Raw genomic sequence first — 19,558 nt, forward strand, 5'->3', positions numbered from 1 at the left:
GAAGTTATGGCTTTTTAAAGAAAATTTGATGAAGATGCCGACGAAGTGCGGGAATGTGCGGAAATGAAAAATCCGCCCCCAAATAAAGGAGACTTGAACTCAAAACCTCTACTCTCATAAATTAGCTTTGGACCAAGTGAGCTATGCAAAAAGTTTGACAGAGAGAGAGAGAGAGGGGGTTGAAGCTTTGGGTTGCATGCTTGCTTTGAGAAAGCTCTTTTTCCCTACAAAACAACAAACACAAAACCCAACACGGACATACAAAAAAACGAACCTTGCAGCTCGAAGTTAGCTTTAGCTGGAAACTAAATATTTTCCTCAATGTTTTTGATTTTTCAAGATCACACTAAGGCGCAGCAGAAAAGAGCATACACATGAGAAAAATCCTTCCTTTCTGTTTCTGATTTGCCCAGATCGCACAGAGTCGCCGGGCAAAGAGCATACGCAAAAATGAAAGGTATAGATCCAGTAATAAAAAAAGCTAAATAAACCGAAACTGAAATAAACAGAGAGAAAATAACTGTAAACTGCAAATAAACATTGTATACCTCCAGATCTTAAAAATGATGCAGCTAGGGCTACCAGAAACCTTTTCGCATGAAACGAAAGGGGTTCCTCACTCGAACAGATGCTCCTAACACAATAGAGTAGTCCTCTCAGCCCAAAAGTAGTCAGAAACAGTAGATCTAGGAAACGACAATCGGATGCAGTTCTACCGGCTTCAGATTTGGATCACCAACGGACACGGCCCTCAAATAGCTCTGATACCATGTAGGAATTTACAGGGTAAGTTCCTCAGACAGAATACCAAAGGACACCGCTCACAAACAGATCACAAATCAATACACCAGTACTTTTGACGTGGTTAAAACCCTCAAAGAGGGAAACAGTCCACGGCCCAAGCCAACGCGGCCACTTCAGGCAATTTATTATTAAAAGAATGAAATTTTACATAAGCTTCCCTCATGAACAGTTAACCTACAAATGACCCTCCATTCTCTTTAAATAGAGATCATGGACCAATCGGGTGTTAAGCCACGGATCAAGTGTTGGTAATACTGAGGAGAGAATGAACCGTCGGATCACTACATATTGTGACCGTCGGATTGTAAGTTAGAAAATGTACATAGTAAAGAAACACACTTTACCTAACTCTATACTAGACCAAGTTATACTTAACTATTTCCTATGTGTTAGAATATCCTAACACTCTATCCACGATGAACTTCAAAGGAGAAAATTTCACCCATATCTATGAGTGGAAGAGGCGTTCACCCTCCTCTGGATCTTCAAGCTCATTCTTTAGGATCTTGGTGGTGGCCTTGGTGGCACTGGGCTCCACATTAATGATATGATTCCCTTTTTCATTCCCCTTATCGTGTTCTGACTCATAGTTGGAAGATGTGTCTCATTCGAAGGCATTCAGCTCAACCACTAGTGGCTGCTTGGCATGACAAACACTTGTGTTCTGAGTGGAGCTCTTATGGAACTCACACCATTTTCTTGTGTCCTTCTTTGTCTTTGTGATGTTGTCCTTTTCTTGCAGCTTCTGCAGGTTATCTTGGGCCACCCCGCCTTGGATTTTGCCTATTCTTTGTGGTTTAGGTGTTCCTTTTCCTTGCTTCAGATTCATATATCCAAAGTTTCACTTCTCCTATTTAAACTTATTCTCAATTATGACAACGTATTGGTATGCTGTGCCGAGTGAGGAGATGTCTAGGAACTCCATCGCGTCCTAGATGTACTTGTGTAGAGAACAACGGTACTTGAGTACCAAATGTTGCTCATAATTATTGATACCCAACTTTGTGCAAATAGTATGGAAAACATGTGTGAACTCTAATACATCTTGGTCCATTTCTTGTCGTAGCATGGTTCACTTTATGTATTTATCTTCATAGATTCCGATAGGGTAATGTTTTTCCTTGATGGCGTCTCAGAAAGAATCCTAAGTGGGTTTTGTTAAAACAGTGAGGATTACCTCTTGTCCTTTTGTTCACAATAGGTTTCCCACTAGTCCTTGATGTGTGGGGTGGATTTGATAAGTGCAAAAGCAATATTTTCCAGATTGGAAAAGTCACGAGCAGAAAAATATCCTTCTAACAAATTCAACCATTTACCTATGACGTCTACATCTATCGGGGTATCAAATACGAGAATATCGAAGTTAACTTGTACCTTAAATGGAGTGGCACCTCCAGAGTGGATGCTAAATGATGATGCGTCACCTGTGGGTAGTCGTCGAAGGTCATGGCAAAATTTATCCATCATTGCGTTCCTCTATTGCTCAAGGGCTTAAGCAATAATTTGAAAATGATAAGTTCGTATACCTATAGGAGTCATAATTTTGAATGACTAAGGTTAAGCCTTGTAATATTGTACATACCTTTGCTTTCTGCAAATGATTTCCATATTATAAAAATTAAAAAATGTAAAGAGGGTATGTCCTAAAAGAAAAATCAAAGGACAAAAAAGAATAAGAGAAGGTCAAAAAAATGAAAATATATGAACCCACCAAAAAAAAGAGACCATGAAAGTGTGCAAGTCTAAATGCCACTACTATTTAATTTTATACATAATAATGATTGTGTGCAACTTGTTATTCATGCTACAATCCATGGTAATCAAACTGTTTAATCTTATTTATTTCATGCTTTGAATTTTATGTTTATAGTTAGAGAATAAAATCTGACCAAATAGTTTCATATTGGCAGATCATTAGATAGGGAGAGAAAATAAAAGGATCTCATAAGCTTAATCTGAGCCCTTGGATGATATAAGGTTAGAATTATATAGATTACTTTTCAGAAGAAAAATAGACGAAGAAGGGTTTTCTAGCCTAAATGCACCCAAAGAAATGAAGAAAATATGTTAGAGGTAAGAAATAGGTAAGTAGAAGAAAGGTTACTGAACTACAAAGTTAATTGGGTCAAAGAACATTCAATGCTTAGATACATATTTCAACATGTATGGTCAACTATGAAGGCAAAGGAAAAGGTTTAAAAGTTCATGTGATTAACTCTCCCTCATTCATTTTTCCCCTATACTTACTAATTTCCTATCCACAAGTATGTTCTAGTACTTTTAAATCCAACAAATCAAAGAGGCTCAGAGCATCTCTTTGACTTTTGGTGGGGCCGGACCCTTGGCTTAATGACTTATGGACACAGATGCTAGAATCCCCTTCATAAAAAAATTCCCCCTTCATAAAAGTCCATTTCCCCTCATCACCCTAAGAAAACCCCTTTTCCTAAGGTTAAACACAATTTACCTAGGAAAAGTGAAAACCCCCCATGTAAATTCCTTTTCGCACAAAAAACCCACAAAAAGCCTTTTATCCTAAGTATAAATCTAAGTGCGCAAATGTTACATTTTACCTCTTTACTTAGGAAAAACCCACTCCGCTCATTTCATATTAATTTCTAATTTTATTATATAAATCCCCTATAATTACCTTTTCCCATATATTAATTAAGTCCCTATGTAAATACCCCCAACCCTTAGTTTTAATAAAAACTATATAAATTGCCTATATCTCGATATGACCTTACTTGATTTACCTAATCTCTGTAATCCTAAGTTAATACCGTCATTAACCTCACCCGATTCCCTAATCCCGCGATTAAGCCTTGCTCGATCACTTAACCCAGATTAATTTCTAAATTAATCCCAAGCCGCTGTGATTAAAACCCCTGGGCCCCCCCTCAACTCCCATTCATTTCCTCCACACATCTTCTCCGCCTGACTGCCGTTAGATCATAAGCACCCAAATCTAATGGACCACAGCCATATCGGCTGAGCCCAATAACCAACCTTTACCCACCCGATAAGGCAGTTTTCCCCAACCCCCCAATGGCTTCGTATCAAGCGCCGACATACATCGAGTGACTCCTCCTAAGAACCGGCTTTGCCTCATAAGCGATGCAATGACCCACAATACCACCTCGCCACCAACTAGATAAAATGCCTGTTATCCGTAAATATAAAATTTTGCGCCATATTCAAAAAAAATTCTCGTTAAAGACTTCAAACCTTGAAAACCTCATTTTCATGCCTTTCGCCTGTTTCACAGTATAAACTCATTAAACCCTTCAAAGCCTCCCTAAATGTCTGCAATCAAATTCCACCTTCATTTGCATCCAAAACACTACCACGGCCCCTTCCCCAGGCATCCCTATGAAAATAAAACCATCAGACGCCTTTCCAGCCATTCGATGTTTTCTCAATTATTGTTGAATTTTATAGATAATCCACCGAAGACCAGAGCTTCGATAAACAGTTCTAATGCTAATCGCAGAACTGGTTTACTCCAAGGCTCAACAAGAAACCTGTTAAAATCCTATATTCAAAAGAAGAGGACCATTATACAAGAAACAAATATGAAGACAATTACACACAGAGCCGAGAGGAAATCGTTCATGCTAAGACATGGACAGTTAAAATAGAGGAGCCAGACCGAAGATACAGTTAGTAGACAAACAAATGAAACACATAGAGACTTGATCAATATCCACTTCCCAATGCTAATACACATAAAAACAAAAGAATTTGTTGTTGAAACAAACAATAAATGGTGAAATTGTGCTGTAAAGGAAAAAACACAGTGAAGGATAAAGATAGGTTATCAAAGTGAAAGAGTATTAGTGACAGAGAGTATCAGTTGAAAGCCTGAAGTAGATAAAGCCTCCAGCGTGATGATTCAAACAAAAAATAGCATAAAGAGCTAAAAATAAAACCATAAAAGCCAGAAATACCACAATAAAAGGGACAACATGAAATCAATTCAATAGCATCCTCTATCTCCCCACGAGAAGATATTTGTATTTCCTAGATTAAGTCTCAAGTCAGTTTGAGATATTTGTAATAAAACCTTAGTATAAATACTTCACAATTCGAAGTATGTAGTGTGGATTCTTATATATTTCTATAGACTTCTTGATCAAAATAATGTAAAGCCATTGGAGCATTGACTGAGCCAACAAGTTGGATTGTTTCAAAGGATTCATGTGTAGAGCAAAGTGCAGACAAGTATTTTCTCACGTTGTTGTTATTTCTTAAAGTTTCTCCATAATTTCTATCTGAATCTGAATGCCATAACTGGAGTATTGTATCATAATTTGTTTAATTACACTCTCTTATAATAGTCAGGAAAATACATGTTTTCTACTGATAATCTAAGTTAAGGAATACTTAATTGCTCCTTAGTTTAGGTTGTTTCTTTATAATCTATAGCAAAGGATTCTTAATTGCCCTTTGTTTTTTATTACCCTTTGTTCTTCATTTCAATCCTGGTCTGAGAATTCTTAATTTCTCTCTCACCCTGGTTAAAACCATCTCACCCCCCTGGCCCAAAGACCTACATTCTACTCTGCTATCTTGCCCTTTGAACATTCCCTTTAGTGAGTTGATCCAGTCCTGCTTCTCTTTCGTTGACTCCATAACCTAATGGACTAGAGACATCATTCTATCCATCTATTTAAAGACTCCCACCACCCAATCTTCAATACAAATAAAAAACTCCTTGAACATTAAGAACTAGCCTGAAATCCGATCAAACAAAGCTAAATCATATAGAGAGAGCCCTCTCGGGACTTAGGTTGGCTAGAGCCTATTCCCAAAAGTTGGTTTGTGGACCTCAGTCATTTTCCATGGGGGCTTTAGTGGGGGAGAAATACCATACCACATGGGTTCATATTGGGGGATATTTATTGAGGAAAAAATGACATAATATAATGGGGGATATATAGGGGGTAGAGGGTTTTTATATTGGCAGGTATAAAAAATGGAGCCTAAAGCTAATGAAAAAATATAAAGGGGTATAAAAAATGTTAATGAAAAAATGGATACCTACAATATCTAGTGAAAGTAGGGGTTTTTAAATTGGGAAGGTATATTGGGTTCATATTGGTAGGGGGTTAAATAATGTGATTTTTAGAGGTATTTTCCAATATGTAGTAAAATTAAGGGTATTGTTTAATATGCCACAAACACACGTGATATGTTAGAGGTTCTTTGAGTGAAGTCCCTGTGAAGACATGTGACAAGGGAGAGTGATTATCTTACAATTTTTATGGAAAGAATATTGACACAAGCGGTAGATCTTGGATACAATAACAACTATGGAGTGAAAGGAATTGGGACAACATCCATTCAGTTGGAAACATGTGAAAACATTCACTTGAGAAACATACTCTGTTTTCTAGGTTTGAAAAATAATTTTGTTTAATTGTCATGTTTAGAATATAGAAGAGATAGAGTGGATTTCATTGATGAGAAAGTTTGTTTGTAAGACAAGGTCTATAATATAAGCACTACTAGGGTTGTTGGGAATCGTGAAGGAAGGCTATGTAGACACCGAGAGAAATGTTCCAAAGCTTTAGTACAAAACGATATTAAATTTAGTGATCTACGGAATAGGAGATATTCACATCTTAATTATATATCCTTGCTAGATTTGAATCAAATTGTTTAAAGTGTACCATATTTGCATATAGATCATGAAGGTCTAAGGGATGTGCTATTGGAATGAATTTGAAGAAACCCTTTCCAAGTAGTGAACATAGGTCCAATGAAATTTGGGATCTAGTCCACTCTGATTTATGTTGTCCCATGTGGATGAAATCTCTTGGAGCCACTCTATAGTATGTATCCTTTATCAATGGCTTATCCACAAGAGGTGGATCTATCAAATGAAGAAAAAAGATGAAGTTTTAGAATGTTTTGAAAATTCAAAGAAAAAGTGGAGATTTAGATAAGGAAGAGAATCAAGATTCTAATATTGGATAATGGAGGAGAATACACCTCCAAGGAATTCATTTCCTTCTGCAAGGATGTTGGGATTAAGAGGGGGATGATAGTTCCTTGTAATCCTTAATAGAATCGAGTAGCTGAAATAAAGAACATATCTATTGAATATTCCATGAGGGAGGTGATGCATTATCAAGATGTACCAATGTTCTTATGGGGAGAAGTTTTTAAGACATCCATCTACGTCCTTGACACAAGTCCTTATAGGATTTTAGAAGATAAGACTCCTGAAGAAGCATTCACAGGTTAGAAATGATAGGTTTATCATATCGGAACATTTGTTTTTCTAGTGCTCATAGATGTACCCAAGGATAAAAGAAATAATTTAGAGCCTTTTAGTAATAAGGGAATATTTTTTGGGTTCATTGAATCATCAAAAACCTATAGGATCTATGTTCCATGGAAACAATAGGTTTATCATATGAGAACATTTGTTTGTCTAGTGCTCATAGATGTACCCAAGGGTAAGAGAAATAAGTTAGAGCCTCCTAGTAATAAGGGAATTTTTTTGGGTTCATTGAATCATCAAGAACCTATAGGATCTATGTTCCATGGAAATGATAGGTGGAATTCAGAAAATACATGAATTTTGAAGAAAATGCAACTTATTAGAAATGTAGAGAAAAGAAATCAAAAGATGAAGATGAAGAGAAGAAGCATGTGGCTCCTAAAGAAGAGGTTAGAATTCCTCCCTCTTCCTCTAGTCATCCTAAAGATCATGAATATTCTCCAAAAGTAACTTGTGAACCCTTGTCTCTTATGACTGTTGTAAGAAATATAAAAACACCAACATGGCTAAAATATACTTTGCAATATGCAGAAGGACACGCGGCTTCGCAAGGCACATTGAAGGAATCTATGAGACTTAAGAGGTATGTTATGAAAATTTAATGCTAATCTAGTTGACTCCAAACCTTCCAACTACAAGGAAGAAGAAATTTCACAAGTGTGGAAGGGTGCAATTATGGAGGATATCAATCTGTTAGGAATAATGATGTTTGGTAAATTGTTCCAAGATCTTAAGGAAATTCTATGGTAACCTCAAAGTCGATTTACAAGATCAAGCATGTAATAGATGGGAGCATTGCCAAATATAAGGAAAATTCATGGCCTTAGGATTCTCCAATAAAGAGGGAGAAGACTATGATGAATTATTTGCACATGTTTCTAGGTACACATGATTAGATATCCTATCTATGTTGCTTCATTTACTGGATGGAAGCTACATCATTTGGATGTAAAGTCGACTTTCTTGAATTGTGTGATTAAGGAAGAGATGTACCTAGAGAAAACCTAAGGTTATAAGGTTACTAATAAACAATATCATCTGTGCAGATTAAAGTTGACCTTGTATCGACTCAAATAATCTCTGAGAGCTTGGTATTCTAGAATTGAGGATATCTTATTAGACTTGGTCTCTCTAAAACTGTTGATGATCCAAATATTTACATCAAGCCTCTGAAAGGTGAGTTAGTGATGTTGCCACTATATGTTGATAATTTGTTTCTAACAAGTGTATATGATCTTATTACATAGTGTAAAAGGGAGTTGGCCTCTAAATTTGACATGAGGGATATTGGCTTGATGCATTACTATTTGGGACTATAATTTTGGAAGAACCTTGTTGAAATCTTTCTTGGAGAAGGAAAATATGTCATTAAAATTCTTCAAAAGTTTCTGATGATGGAGTGTAGATTTATGGAAACTCCTATGGTAGCGAACCTGAGATAAGTGAGAGATTCTAAATCTAATTTGGTGAATATGTCCATGTACTTGAATTTGGCTGGATTATTGATGTATTTGGTAAATATCATGCCAAATATTTTCTTTTCGGTAAGCACCTTGAGCTAGTTATAGATGGAATTGAGACACGAGCATTGGATTGTAGCAAAGAATAGATTGACTTTTTTGCATGGTACTATTAACTATTGTTTGGGATATGCTTTTAATGGTGAGATACAATTGCAAGGATATATGGATCTAATTGGGTAGCGAGTGTGGATGACAGGAGAAATATAGTTGGTTTATGTTTTGATTTGGGTCTGTGATATCCTCGATAAGTAAGAAGATAACCTTTGTCACACTCAATACTATAGAAGCATAATATATTGCAACTTTTTTGGCATGCTATGAGGGAGTGTGGATTCGAAATCTACTCTTTGGATTGTTCGACTAGATGCTAGAACCAATAATGTTTTCTGTGATAATTAAAACTATGTGAAGCTAAGAGGCAATTAAGCATTTCATGATAAGACAAAACATATTGAGATCAAGTGCCACTAGATTTATGATATGGTATAGAAGGGAAAGGTGAGGCTCAAGTATATCTCCATTGACGAGAAGACGACTAACATTATAACAAAGCATTTCTCTTAGGTGAAGTTTGTATACTTCAGAAACAAGCTTGGACTAGTTAAGAACTCCTCTATCAATGAGAGGGAGCATTGGTGTGATGTCAATAGGGGCATGGTACATTATTGGAAACAAAAAGAGCTTGGACCATACTATTGATTGGTGGAAGATAGGGGTATGGCTCTGACTATTGGTGACTATAGGAGCATGAATCATACTATTAGTGAGGTAGCATGACGGTTGGAAATTCTTGGAATCAATCACACAAGAAGGTCAAAAGAAATACAATGTGACATTGATTCTTGTGAGTTTGATCCACCACCCTACTAGATAGAATTAATTACATCAACTCTACTTCATGTACTACTTTAAACAAAATGACCAAAAAGACAATAAGAGTACTTATCAACAACAACAACGGAGGTTTTTCTTGAGGGGTTAAATGAGCATATTTTCATCCTTTGGTAGTAGTGCTACTATGGATAAATTTCCTCATCACGATCCATCAGATTGCTTGGAAGATTTAGATCCAATATTTTCATTAAATCTAGATCCCATAATTCGAAGCATAGAGTGGGATGAGGGAAGGTGAGGATATCATTTCGACATCTTTCCTACACAAAAAATAAATAGGGATATTCAAGATAACAAATTTGATCTCTCTAATGCCCAAATAACGCTTTCCATTGTATAATCTGTTGCACCATAGAAAAGCTAGAGTAGCATAAGGTAGCAATGAATCATTCAACAGTCACTTTCTTCCTAAAAGGGGAAGGGTTTCTTTTCAATTTAGAAAAAAAGAGTTTAGATGTGAAGTAATAATAAAAGAGCCCTAGTGGAACTTTTTCATTGTCACATAAAAGAAATATTGGCAGATATCTATGTTTGGTGTAGGTCCATTTTTTTTAGGACCCCCAGTTGAACGTTGCATCCTCATCCACAAGCAAGTGACAAAAACTAATGTTGACTTTGGACTTGGTCCACCTTCCATGGCCCACATTTCTTCTTCATCCTCTCCTATAAAATTCTCCATGGATGGATGGGAAAAAAATATGAAATAATCTCCCAAGCACTCTTAATAAGATATTTTTAGGGAACTGAGTTGGGTTATTGACACATAACTAAATTTCATCCAGATGATGATATTCTTCTAAGAGGCATTGAGCTATCCATTTGAAAGTATTCAGGAGTGGACCACCTGGTTTTGTGTCTGTATAGGGTCTTCGATAGTGATGATATTTTACCCACATAAGGATCTTGTCTAGGAATCCCCAATATCCCACATGTTTGTATTGATCTGTATTCGTTCGGAGGCATGAAATAGTTGTGATGAACAAGTTCATTTTCTGTGACTCAATATTTCTTCGCAACCAATTCTCCAAGTATGTATAATATTTCCATATATCTTGAGCAGCTTTGCACAAAGTGCACTAATGTCATGATTCTAGGAACAAATTACATAAACACTAGCTCGCTTCGAGAACCAATAGATAGTATGATTGTTAAGGGGTTCAGATCTATACCAATTCATACCAAAACATAGAAATGGCTAGAAAGGGAATGCAAAATGAATAATAGGGTGGATTCAGGTCCACCTAGTTTCAGCAATTTTTTTACGATAATTTGTAGTTGATCAACACTATAAATTTGCAACTCTAGGATAAACCAATGACTTATGCAACGAGAGGGAATCGTACAAAACAGACGAACGCTCATGTTGTTGGTGCCTCTTCAACATCATAATCTAAGAGAGGAATTTGGATTTGTGACATGGGTTTCCCTAGGGTTTGACCATTGTAGATGGAAACTTCGAAGTAGTTACCATGAGGTGAAGTGCCCACTAGATCATGGTGACTACTTGAGTAAGTACCATTGGTGTGGAAACTTAACCTCGTTTGTGGTACATATTGATGATGATGTTGATGTATGTCAATGGTATTGACCTAGATAAAGATGTTATCTATGAGGTTTATTTTTATTAGAAAGATCATGTATACAGAAAATGTGTGGATAGTCATTATGAATACCTAGCTAGGTAAGAGGGAGTGTTGAAAAATGTAGCTATAGTCAATGTGTTGAAAAATGTAGCTATAGTCAATATTCATAATCCTTGATGTACTTATAATACTATGTAAAAATATGAAAAAAAATTAACATTAAATTAAAAGAAATAAAATTAAAATAAAGGAAATCAACAAAACCACCAAAAAATAGAATCCTTAAAAATAGTTTATACTCAAGTAAATAACATATTTACTATGAGTTACTACCCATCATACTTACCATGAATAATTACTATCCCTTAACAGTTTAACAAATACCAGTAAGAATGTAAATGTCTAAACTTAGTAGAATTTGTAACTTGATTTTGCTATTTTGAGTATAAAATGTACTTGAAGTTTTTCATTTTACATACACACTTATCACTTATAATTCTATCTCACACATCTAAATTAGTCATTAATAGAGTAGTTATTAATTGAAATTTTCAAATAAAATTCGCTAAAAAGCCAACCAACCTCAACCAACAAGCCATCCATACCATATTCAATATAGTGCATGGTTCTTATGATTGATCAACTGAACCATCCATACCATATTTAAAATACTCATGATACACCCAAAAAAAATTGAAAAACAGTCGTAAGTGTAATTTCTAACCCTATGGGGCCTTACCACTCCAGATATGTTATGTCAAACAGGTGATTGTTCAATCGAGATGGTTGGGAGATGCATCGACATCGGGCCGCTTGAAACAATGTTGAGATAGTAATAAACGAAATCTGCCAATATGAAGCTCTGAACAATCTCAGAAACAATGAAGAGGAACACACCAAAATCAAAATAAGTTGTGATCGGGCCGCTTGAAACAATGTTGAGATAGTAATAAACGAAATCTGCCAATATGAAGCTCTGAACAATCTCAGAAACAATGAAGAGGAACACACCAAAATCAAAATAAGTTGTGATGGAGCCGCCCATAATGCCCTTCAGGATTACCCTGAACAAGAATGTAAATTTAAATAACCTCTCCGCGCCCAGAGCAAACACATAGAAGGCAGTAAAAGCTTCGACGACCCTTTCGCTTTGCATTACACGGAGTTGAGGCAGAACCCGAACGCACTCCAGATAGGGAACAAACGCCACGATGGCCTTATATTTCAGAGGACTTAATGGCGAAAGATAATTAGACAAGGGATGCGTTACGAAGGCAAGGAGCGCGCAGGGAACGAGCAAGTAATATATGGGTAAGTTGTCAACATTCTCCATGTATGTAGATCTGAGCTTGAAACGGATGATATAGATAACCCATATGGTCGTTATCAGTCCAAATAAATCCAGCGTTCCCCTTGCGATGTTATACACGTTGGTGGTATACACGTTTCCAGACCAGTGCAGGTAGAGACTAAACGCGAGGCAAATCGCGGTGAGTTCCTGAGATTTGAGTGACAAACCTGCACAGGTTTTCTTCCTTGTTAGCTTGTAAACCAGCGCTGAAATTCCACACACGCGAATAATATTTGCAGTGAAATACAGGACCGTGGCCCAGTAATCCCCAAAGGTTAGAGAAATCAGTGTCACCAGGAAACATATTATAGCCAGGGCTTGGCATGCCTGTTTCTTCACAGATTGGCTCTTAAACCATGCTTTCAGAGCAACCCACGGATTTTCTGATCCCTTTTTAGAACCCATATCTGTCTTCTTCAGTTCCTGAATGTCAAATTTCCTGTGTCAATCAAATCTGAAGCCCTGTTTTTGCATGCCAGGTCTTTTATAAATGAAATATTTAGCCTATAGGTAGTAATTACAGGCGTGCACTGAACGAGGCATGGTCCCGGCGTTGTGTGCTTGACGAACAATCACAGCCCTTCATTAGTGGCCGGAATATCCACCTTCGTGTTGACGTGCGATTGAGATCCGAGAAAACATAAATCTTATCGCAGAAAGCTTTTAGTTAAAACCGTCCTTTCCGCCTCATCTAGAAGGTTTTATATCATTTTTTTATTAATTTTGAATATCGTTCTATTTATATTTATGGAGGAGAGTGCAGGTTACTTTGTGCCTATCAATCTTTTCAAAATTAATGGTCAAGGATATTGTATTTCTTTAAACTTTATGCAATTAAAGATACATTACATTTCTTGGAGCAGTATAATTAGTGATGGTGTCTAGATGAATGGATGAGGAAGCTTATGTTTGAAATTACATTAAAAAATAAATAAAATAATAAATTATAGTAATATTTTTAAAATAATAAATTATAGCAATATTGTTGGTCTGAAACAGGTTGGCCAAAAATTAGTAGAAAAATTTTGTTTAATTTTTTAGTGTTATTTTTAATTTTTAAATTTATTATTAAAATATTATTATAAATATTATTTTATTATTTTTCAATTTATATAAAATATAAAATATTATTTTAATAATAAATAATAATATAAATTAAAAATTATTATTTATATTTTCTATGTATATTGTATAAATAATTATTTTCATAACGAATAATTTTTATTCTAAGAAATCTTCTTTATTTTTTTAAGAATTACTAAGGGCTCTTTGTTCAAATTTATTGTAAACGGTTAATTGATATGCAAACCTTTCAAATCATTATTTTAGACAAAAGCTTGCTATCTTACATATAAAACTTATCTGGAAAAAGAAAAATTATCAATATTTTTAAGTTGTAGTATTGTTTTGCTTACTCGTTTAGATTTACAGAAAACATTATTATCTAATAGATAAAACTTATTTTTAAGGGATCTTTTATAATTAATGATTTTAAGCTTGTAATATTGTTTTATTGGTAGGTTCATATGTTATTATAATAATTAAACAACTCCTTTTTTTTAAATAATTTGGATATTTCTTTCAAATTGTATCTTAATAATTTAATTTTTTTTATTGTTTTAAGTATTATATTATTTATATATTAATAATATAATGTCTAATAAATAAATTTAGAAAATTAAATTAATTATATATATATAGTTTTGAATAAATCAAAATGATGTATAATATTAAATAATTTTAAAAATCGTATAAATATATATGTATTTAATTGAAAATATGATTAATTGTGGAATTAATGATAATAAAAATGATATAAAATAATTTAACGAAATAGAAGTATATTGGAAGAAATATTGAAATGGCTAATATCAAGTTTTACTAGCACAACCAGTTGAGGATAGACCACTTTAGCATTTGTATAACATTTTTAAAATATTTGTAAGGAGAATAATTTTATATATGTAGAGTCTTAGTGTCATTTATATGGGAAATGAATTTTCTAAAGCATTTTTTCCGCACTAATTTTAACTAAAATTTGGCAAAATTTCTTCAAATTTTGAGTTTAAGTTATCTAATCTACAAAATTGAGTGTCTTGGGATTTTTCTTGCTCGGGAATCAATATATACATACAAAAATATATTTTAAACCAAAAAAAGTCATAATCTTACTTGAAATTATATAATCTTATGAGAAATGATATTTCTTATATAAGTTAGGCTAGGTCTCTCAAGATATGTGTATGAATATATGTTTTCTAGTTTCAATTGTAATTGGGAACATATATTTTAATGTAATGTGAATCATAAATAATACACACACATATATATATAAATATAATTCTTCTTCTATTAATTCATTTAGTTTAGGAGAGTTTGTAATAGATTCACTTTTTAATTTGACATTATATATATAAGAGGAAGATATATAAATATATGTTTTTTACTTTCTAAAACAAATTTTAAATATAAAAAATTCTTGTATATATATAGCAACACACTTATAAAATGTTATATATGTGTGGGTGAATGGCTTACATATAACATTTTGAATATTAATAAAAAAAGAAGATAAATAAACATATAATGCTTTAAAAAATATTTATAATAATAGTAATTTTATATATAGAGAGAGTTATATATATATATATATATGTTTTCCACTTCTAAATATAAATTGGGTTTTCATAAATATTTTAGTAAGTAGTGTGTGAAATATAAATACAATATTTCAATGTCAACTATATATATTTTATATAAAACAAAATGAATATATATTAATATATATTGAGCAACACACTAAAAAAATTGTGTTATACATATATGGAGTTCACTTATAATATTTTGAATATTAATAAAACAAATTAAGATAAATAATCATATATATATATATATATATATATATATATATATATATATATATATATATATATAGTCCTATAGATATAGGTTTTCTACTTCGAATATGTAGAGTATGAATGATCTTTTATATAAAACAAAAACTATATATATAAATAGATAGATAAATATATGTAGTTGTCATATAAAATTTTGAAGATTAATAACAAAAATCAAGATAAATAAATATGTAACATTTAAAAATTATTTATAATTAAAGTAATTTTATATAGAGATAGTCTTATACATATATGCTTTCTACTTCCAAATATAATTAGAGCTTGTGTGTGAATGGTTTACATATAACATTTTGAATATTAATAAAAAATATAAGATAAATAAACATGTAATTTTTTAAAAAATATTTATAATAATAGTATATGTGTGTGTGTGTTTTCCACTTCTAAATATAAATTGGGCCTTCATTAACATTTTAGTAAGTAGTGTGTGAAATATAAATACAATATTTCAATGTCAACTATATCTATTTTATATAAAACAAAATGAATATATATTTATATATATTGAGCAACACACTAAAAAAATTGTTCTATACATATATGGAGTTGACTTATAATATTTTGAATATTAATAAAACAAATTAAGATAAATAATTATGTAATATATATATATATATATATATATATATAAAGAGTCCTATAGATATATGTTTTCTACTTCCAATATGTAGAGTATGAATCATAAATAAAATATTTCAATGTCAATTATGGATCTTTTATATAAAACAAAAACTATATATATATATATATATATATATATAGAAATAGTTGTCATATAAAATTTTGAATATTAATAACAAAAATCAAGATAAATAAACATGTAACATTTAAAAATTATTTATAATTAAAGTGATTTTATATATAAAGATAGTCTTATACATATATGTTAGAGCTTGTATTAACATTTTAAAGTGTATAGTGTCAATGTCATATATATATATATATATATATATATATATATATATATATATATATAAAGAGTCCTATAGATATATGTTTTCTACTTCCAATATGTAGAGTATGAATCATAAATAAATATTTCAATGTGATATATATATATATATATATATATATATATATATATATATATATATATATATATATATATATATATATATATATAGTGAGTGACTCAAGATCAATATATATCCATTATAAATTCGAATATACTGAGAGTTAACATTGATGTTTCACATGTTATTGGTGATAACATTTTTTGGTTCAAGTATTTACATCTTAGTCTTAACATCTTTTTATTATATATGGCATACATGCCCAACAAATAAAACATAATATTTTATGTGAAGATATGTCGTAATGTCTTGCTTTGTAAATATTATGACTAGGTAAAATTGTATAAAAAATAAATAAATAAAATGAATAATTATAAGCTTTAGGGTTCCTAGTTTTGACAACGTTTTTTCAATGATATTCTTATGTAATGAAACTTATTTAAAGGCATGAAGAAGAAATATTGTGTGTGTGTGTGTTAAACATAGATCTACCTTAACTTGAGATCCATGAAGCACCAAGAGAAATCAAATCTATAGAGAGAGAAATATTTCCTCAAATTTTACACTAAAAATGGCTTACACTTTGAGAGATTTGATTTCTCTCAATGTTAGCTAAATCCAGAATTAAGATAAATCTAAACTAATAAAATATCTAATGATAAAAAACTGAAACTTTGTCATAACTAAAAATCAATATAATATAATCATATACAAAAAAGCACTAAGCTTATATCAATAACTATGGTTTCCTTCAACTGACGTGAATCATTCAAAACCTGTGTCATAGCTAATGGTATATCTATAGAGTTAATATAATAGTCATGTTTTTAATTAAAAAATAAGTAAGCCTATATTAATAACTATGGTTTCCTTCATTTGACCTTAATCATTCATAATGTTCTTTCCGTTAATATATTTGTAAACCTGGGTTCTTTAGCTTGTGAGGATAATGGTATTAATTTATGAGAATTGAACCTAAAACGGTATAGCTAAGTTTGTTTACAGGAGGTTGGTTTTGAGAAATTCTGATTATGATAATCTATGCTATTAGTAAAAAAATTCCTCTAGATTGATTTGTTTCCCTACATTAAAATGATCTAATTTTTTTTGGAAATACATTTTCTAGAAAGGAAGAAATGGGACATTGTAAGATGCTCATTATCAAAAACTTTCTTTGAAGCAAAAAAACATATTTCAAAAAAATTATAACTTTTCATTAAGAATACAACATTTCTTAGAGAGGAAGAAATGGGACATTGTAAGAGGTCAATCATCAAAAACTTCTTTTGAAGCAAAGAAATATATTTCAAAAAAATTATACATTTTCATTAAGAAAAAGAGTACAAGTCAGGTTTTTGCAACAAGCAAATATGAGAAGCATATTAAATAGTTATTTCTCTAAGGGGCACTCTTGAATCCAACATGGAAGATATGTCATAATTTCCTATTTTATTATCTAAACATTTTAACTTAATCAAATTACAAAAAAAATAAAATAATAATAATAATAATTAAACCAACCTAGATCCATCTTAACACTAGATATATCAAGTGTCACGCCCCTACACCTGCGGTAGTCTTCCAACCGCTTGTAGCGAGGTGCGGCACCACCGAACGCTTTCTTTTTAACAATACTAACATTCGCGGACTACACCTACTCCAACATTAACATACTTAGTTTGTGTTTTGCAACCAAGTAAAAGCATTATCCTTTATACTTTAATGAAGCCCATACTCATTCATTATCCATATGCAATTAACCGAGAACATCAACAATTTCAAACAAGTATAAAGGGGAGGGGCAACTCCCCGTAATGTGAGTCTGCCCAATAATTTTATTAAGAATATCAGATTTACAACACAAGTGTGTCTTGGCTGAACCAAGTCTCACACTTAACCAAATTTTACAATAGATAGGCCACCTGCCTTTTTACAACATCTTGTGCACCCTTGCACGAAGGGAGGTGCTCACCCGAGCCACCCAAGATCCCTTAGCCAAGTCCTACACAAAACTGCATCCAAAACGAACCCCGGCACACTAGCCTCCACCTCACCCGGCACAAGAATACCAAACTGCACCTTGAATAACCTACGCATGAGGTATGCGTAGTCCTTTTACCCCTTGCACAGTTTTTACCTTCCTCTTATGCGTAGATATCCATGAGAGTTCGATGTTGTCAAATGAGCTTTCATGCTCCCTTACTTATATGCATCCATCGTATGTTTTGGAGGGGGTGTGCCACCCCATGGCCGACCCCACAATCTACCACGCATGCCCACAAGCCACTCTATAAGTCAGCCTTGCAAGCATGGTTCACCATTGCTTATAAGTGTACGCTCAACACTTAGTCGTTTTAGTGTTATCCCATAACGTCGCATTATTTTGTCGCATTATTTTTGCACACTGTCGCATTGTCGTTTCGTCCGCCGTTCAGTGCGCCCGCACGCCCGCGTGCACAACCTTGCCCGGCGCCAGTCGCACTTCAGCTTGGAGGCCTTACATCCTCCTCCACCTAAATCGTTGTCGTCCTCGACAACATATCATCCCGGTAGCTCTCCACCAAGATCATCATCATCCAGGATGTCAACCTTTCTACACAAGGCAAACATCCTTGCAACATACGTAGAGACTCTTTCTCCACTATGTCTCGGCCTAGCGACCACTACCACCAAGCTCACCATACCAAAGTATGTATCTCCATAATCCATGCTCAGGTCCATGGAAACTCCATCCATCTCATCTGCAGCATGTTGTCCTTGTGTGTGTCTCCTCCATATGAAGAGATCAACTCATCAACCCACTCTCGATGTGCCCCATTCAGGTCCATGAAGCCTCTTCATCATCTGCAATGTGCCATCCTCAAGTCTCCATAGAAACAAGTATGCACTTGTCTCATCTATCCATGTGTAAAAAGTAGTTGAGTCTCGGCTCAACCCATGCCCAAGTCAAGGCATCATCATCATCGTAACTTCATCACTTCAAAGTGCCTCATACCGATCCTCTACATCAAGTCACTCTTCCAAGCCATGCCCATACATGTACTTTGAAAGTATGCATCCCATACTGCATCAAAGTCACCTGACCTCAGCTCCTCAATGCATTAGATCCTCTGAGTCCACCGTACATGAAGTCCCTAAAAGTCACAACAATCTCATGTCATCATGAGCTCCATGAGTCAT

The 19,558-nt window shown here is 33.4% G+C and overlaps 1 protein-coding gene across 1 annotated transcript; it reads right to left on the reverse strand.

Annotated features, from left to right (window-relative positions):
- Nucleotides 1-11,853: 11,853 nt before the first annotated feature.
- Nucleotides 11,854-12,852, reverse strand: LOC149220739 (uncharacterized). Its single transcript, XM_089387186.1, has one exon. The coding sequence runs from the start codon at nt 12,850-12,852 to the stop codon at nt 11,854-11,856; it is 999 nt and encodes a 332-aa protein (XP_089243312.1).
- Between the last annotated feature and the right edge of the window lie 6,706 nt (nt 12,853-19,558).

The sequence above is a fragment of the Pinus tabuliformis genome, chromosome Q (genome assembly GCF_031772625.1).
Source record: "Pinus tabuliformis cultivar Carrire ecotype Pingquan chromosome Q, CPIR1, whole genome shotgun sequence".
Lineage (NCBI taxonomy): Eukaryota > Viridiplantae > Streptophyta > Pinopsida > Pinales > Pinaceae > Pinus > Pinus tabuliformis.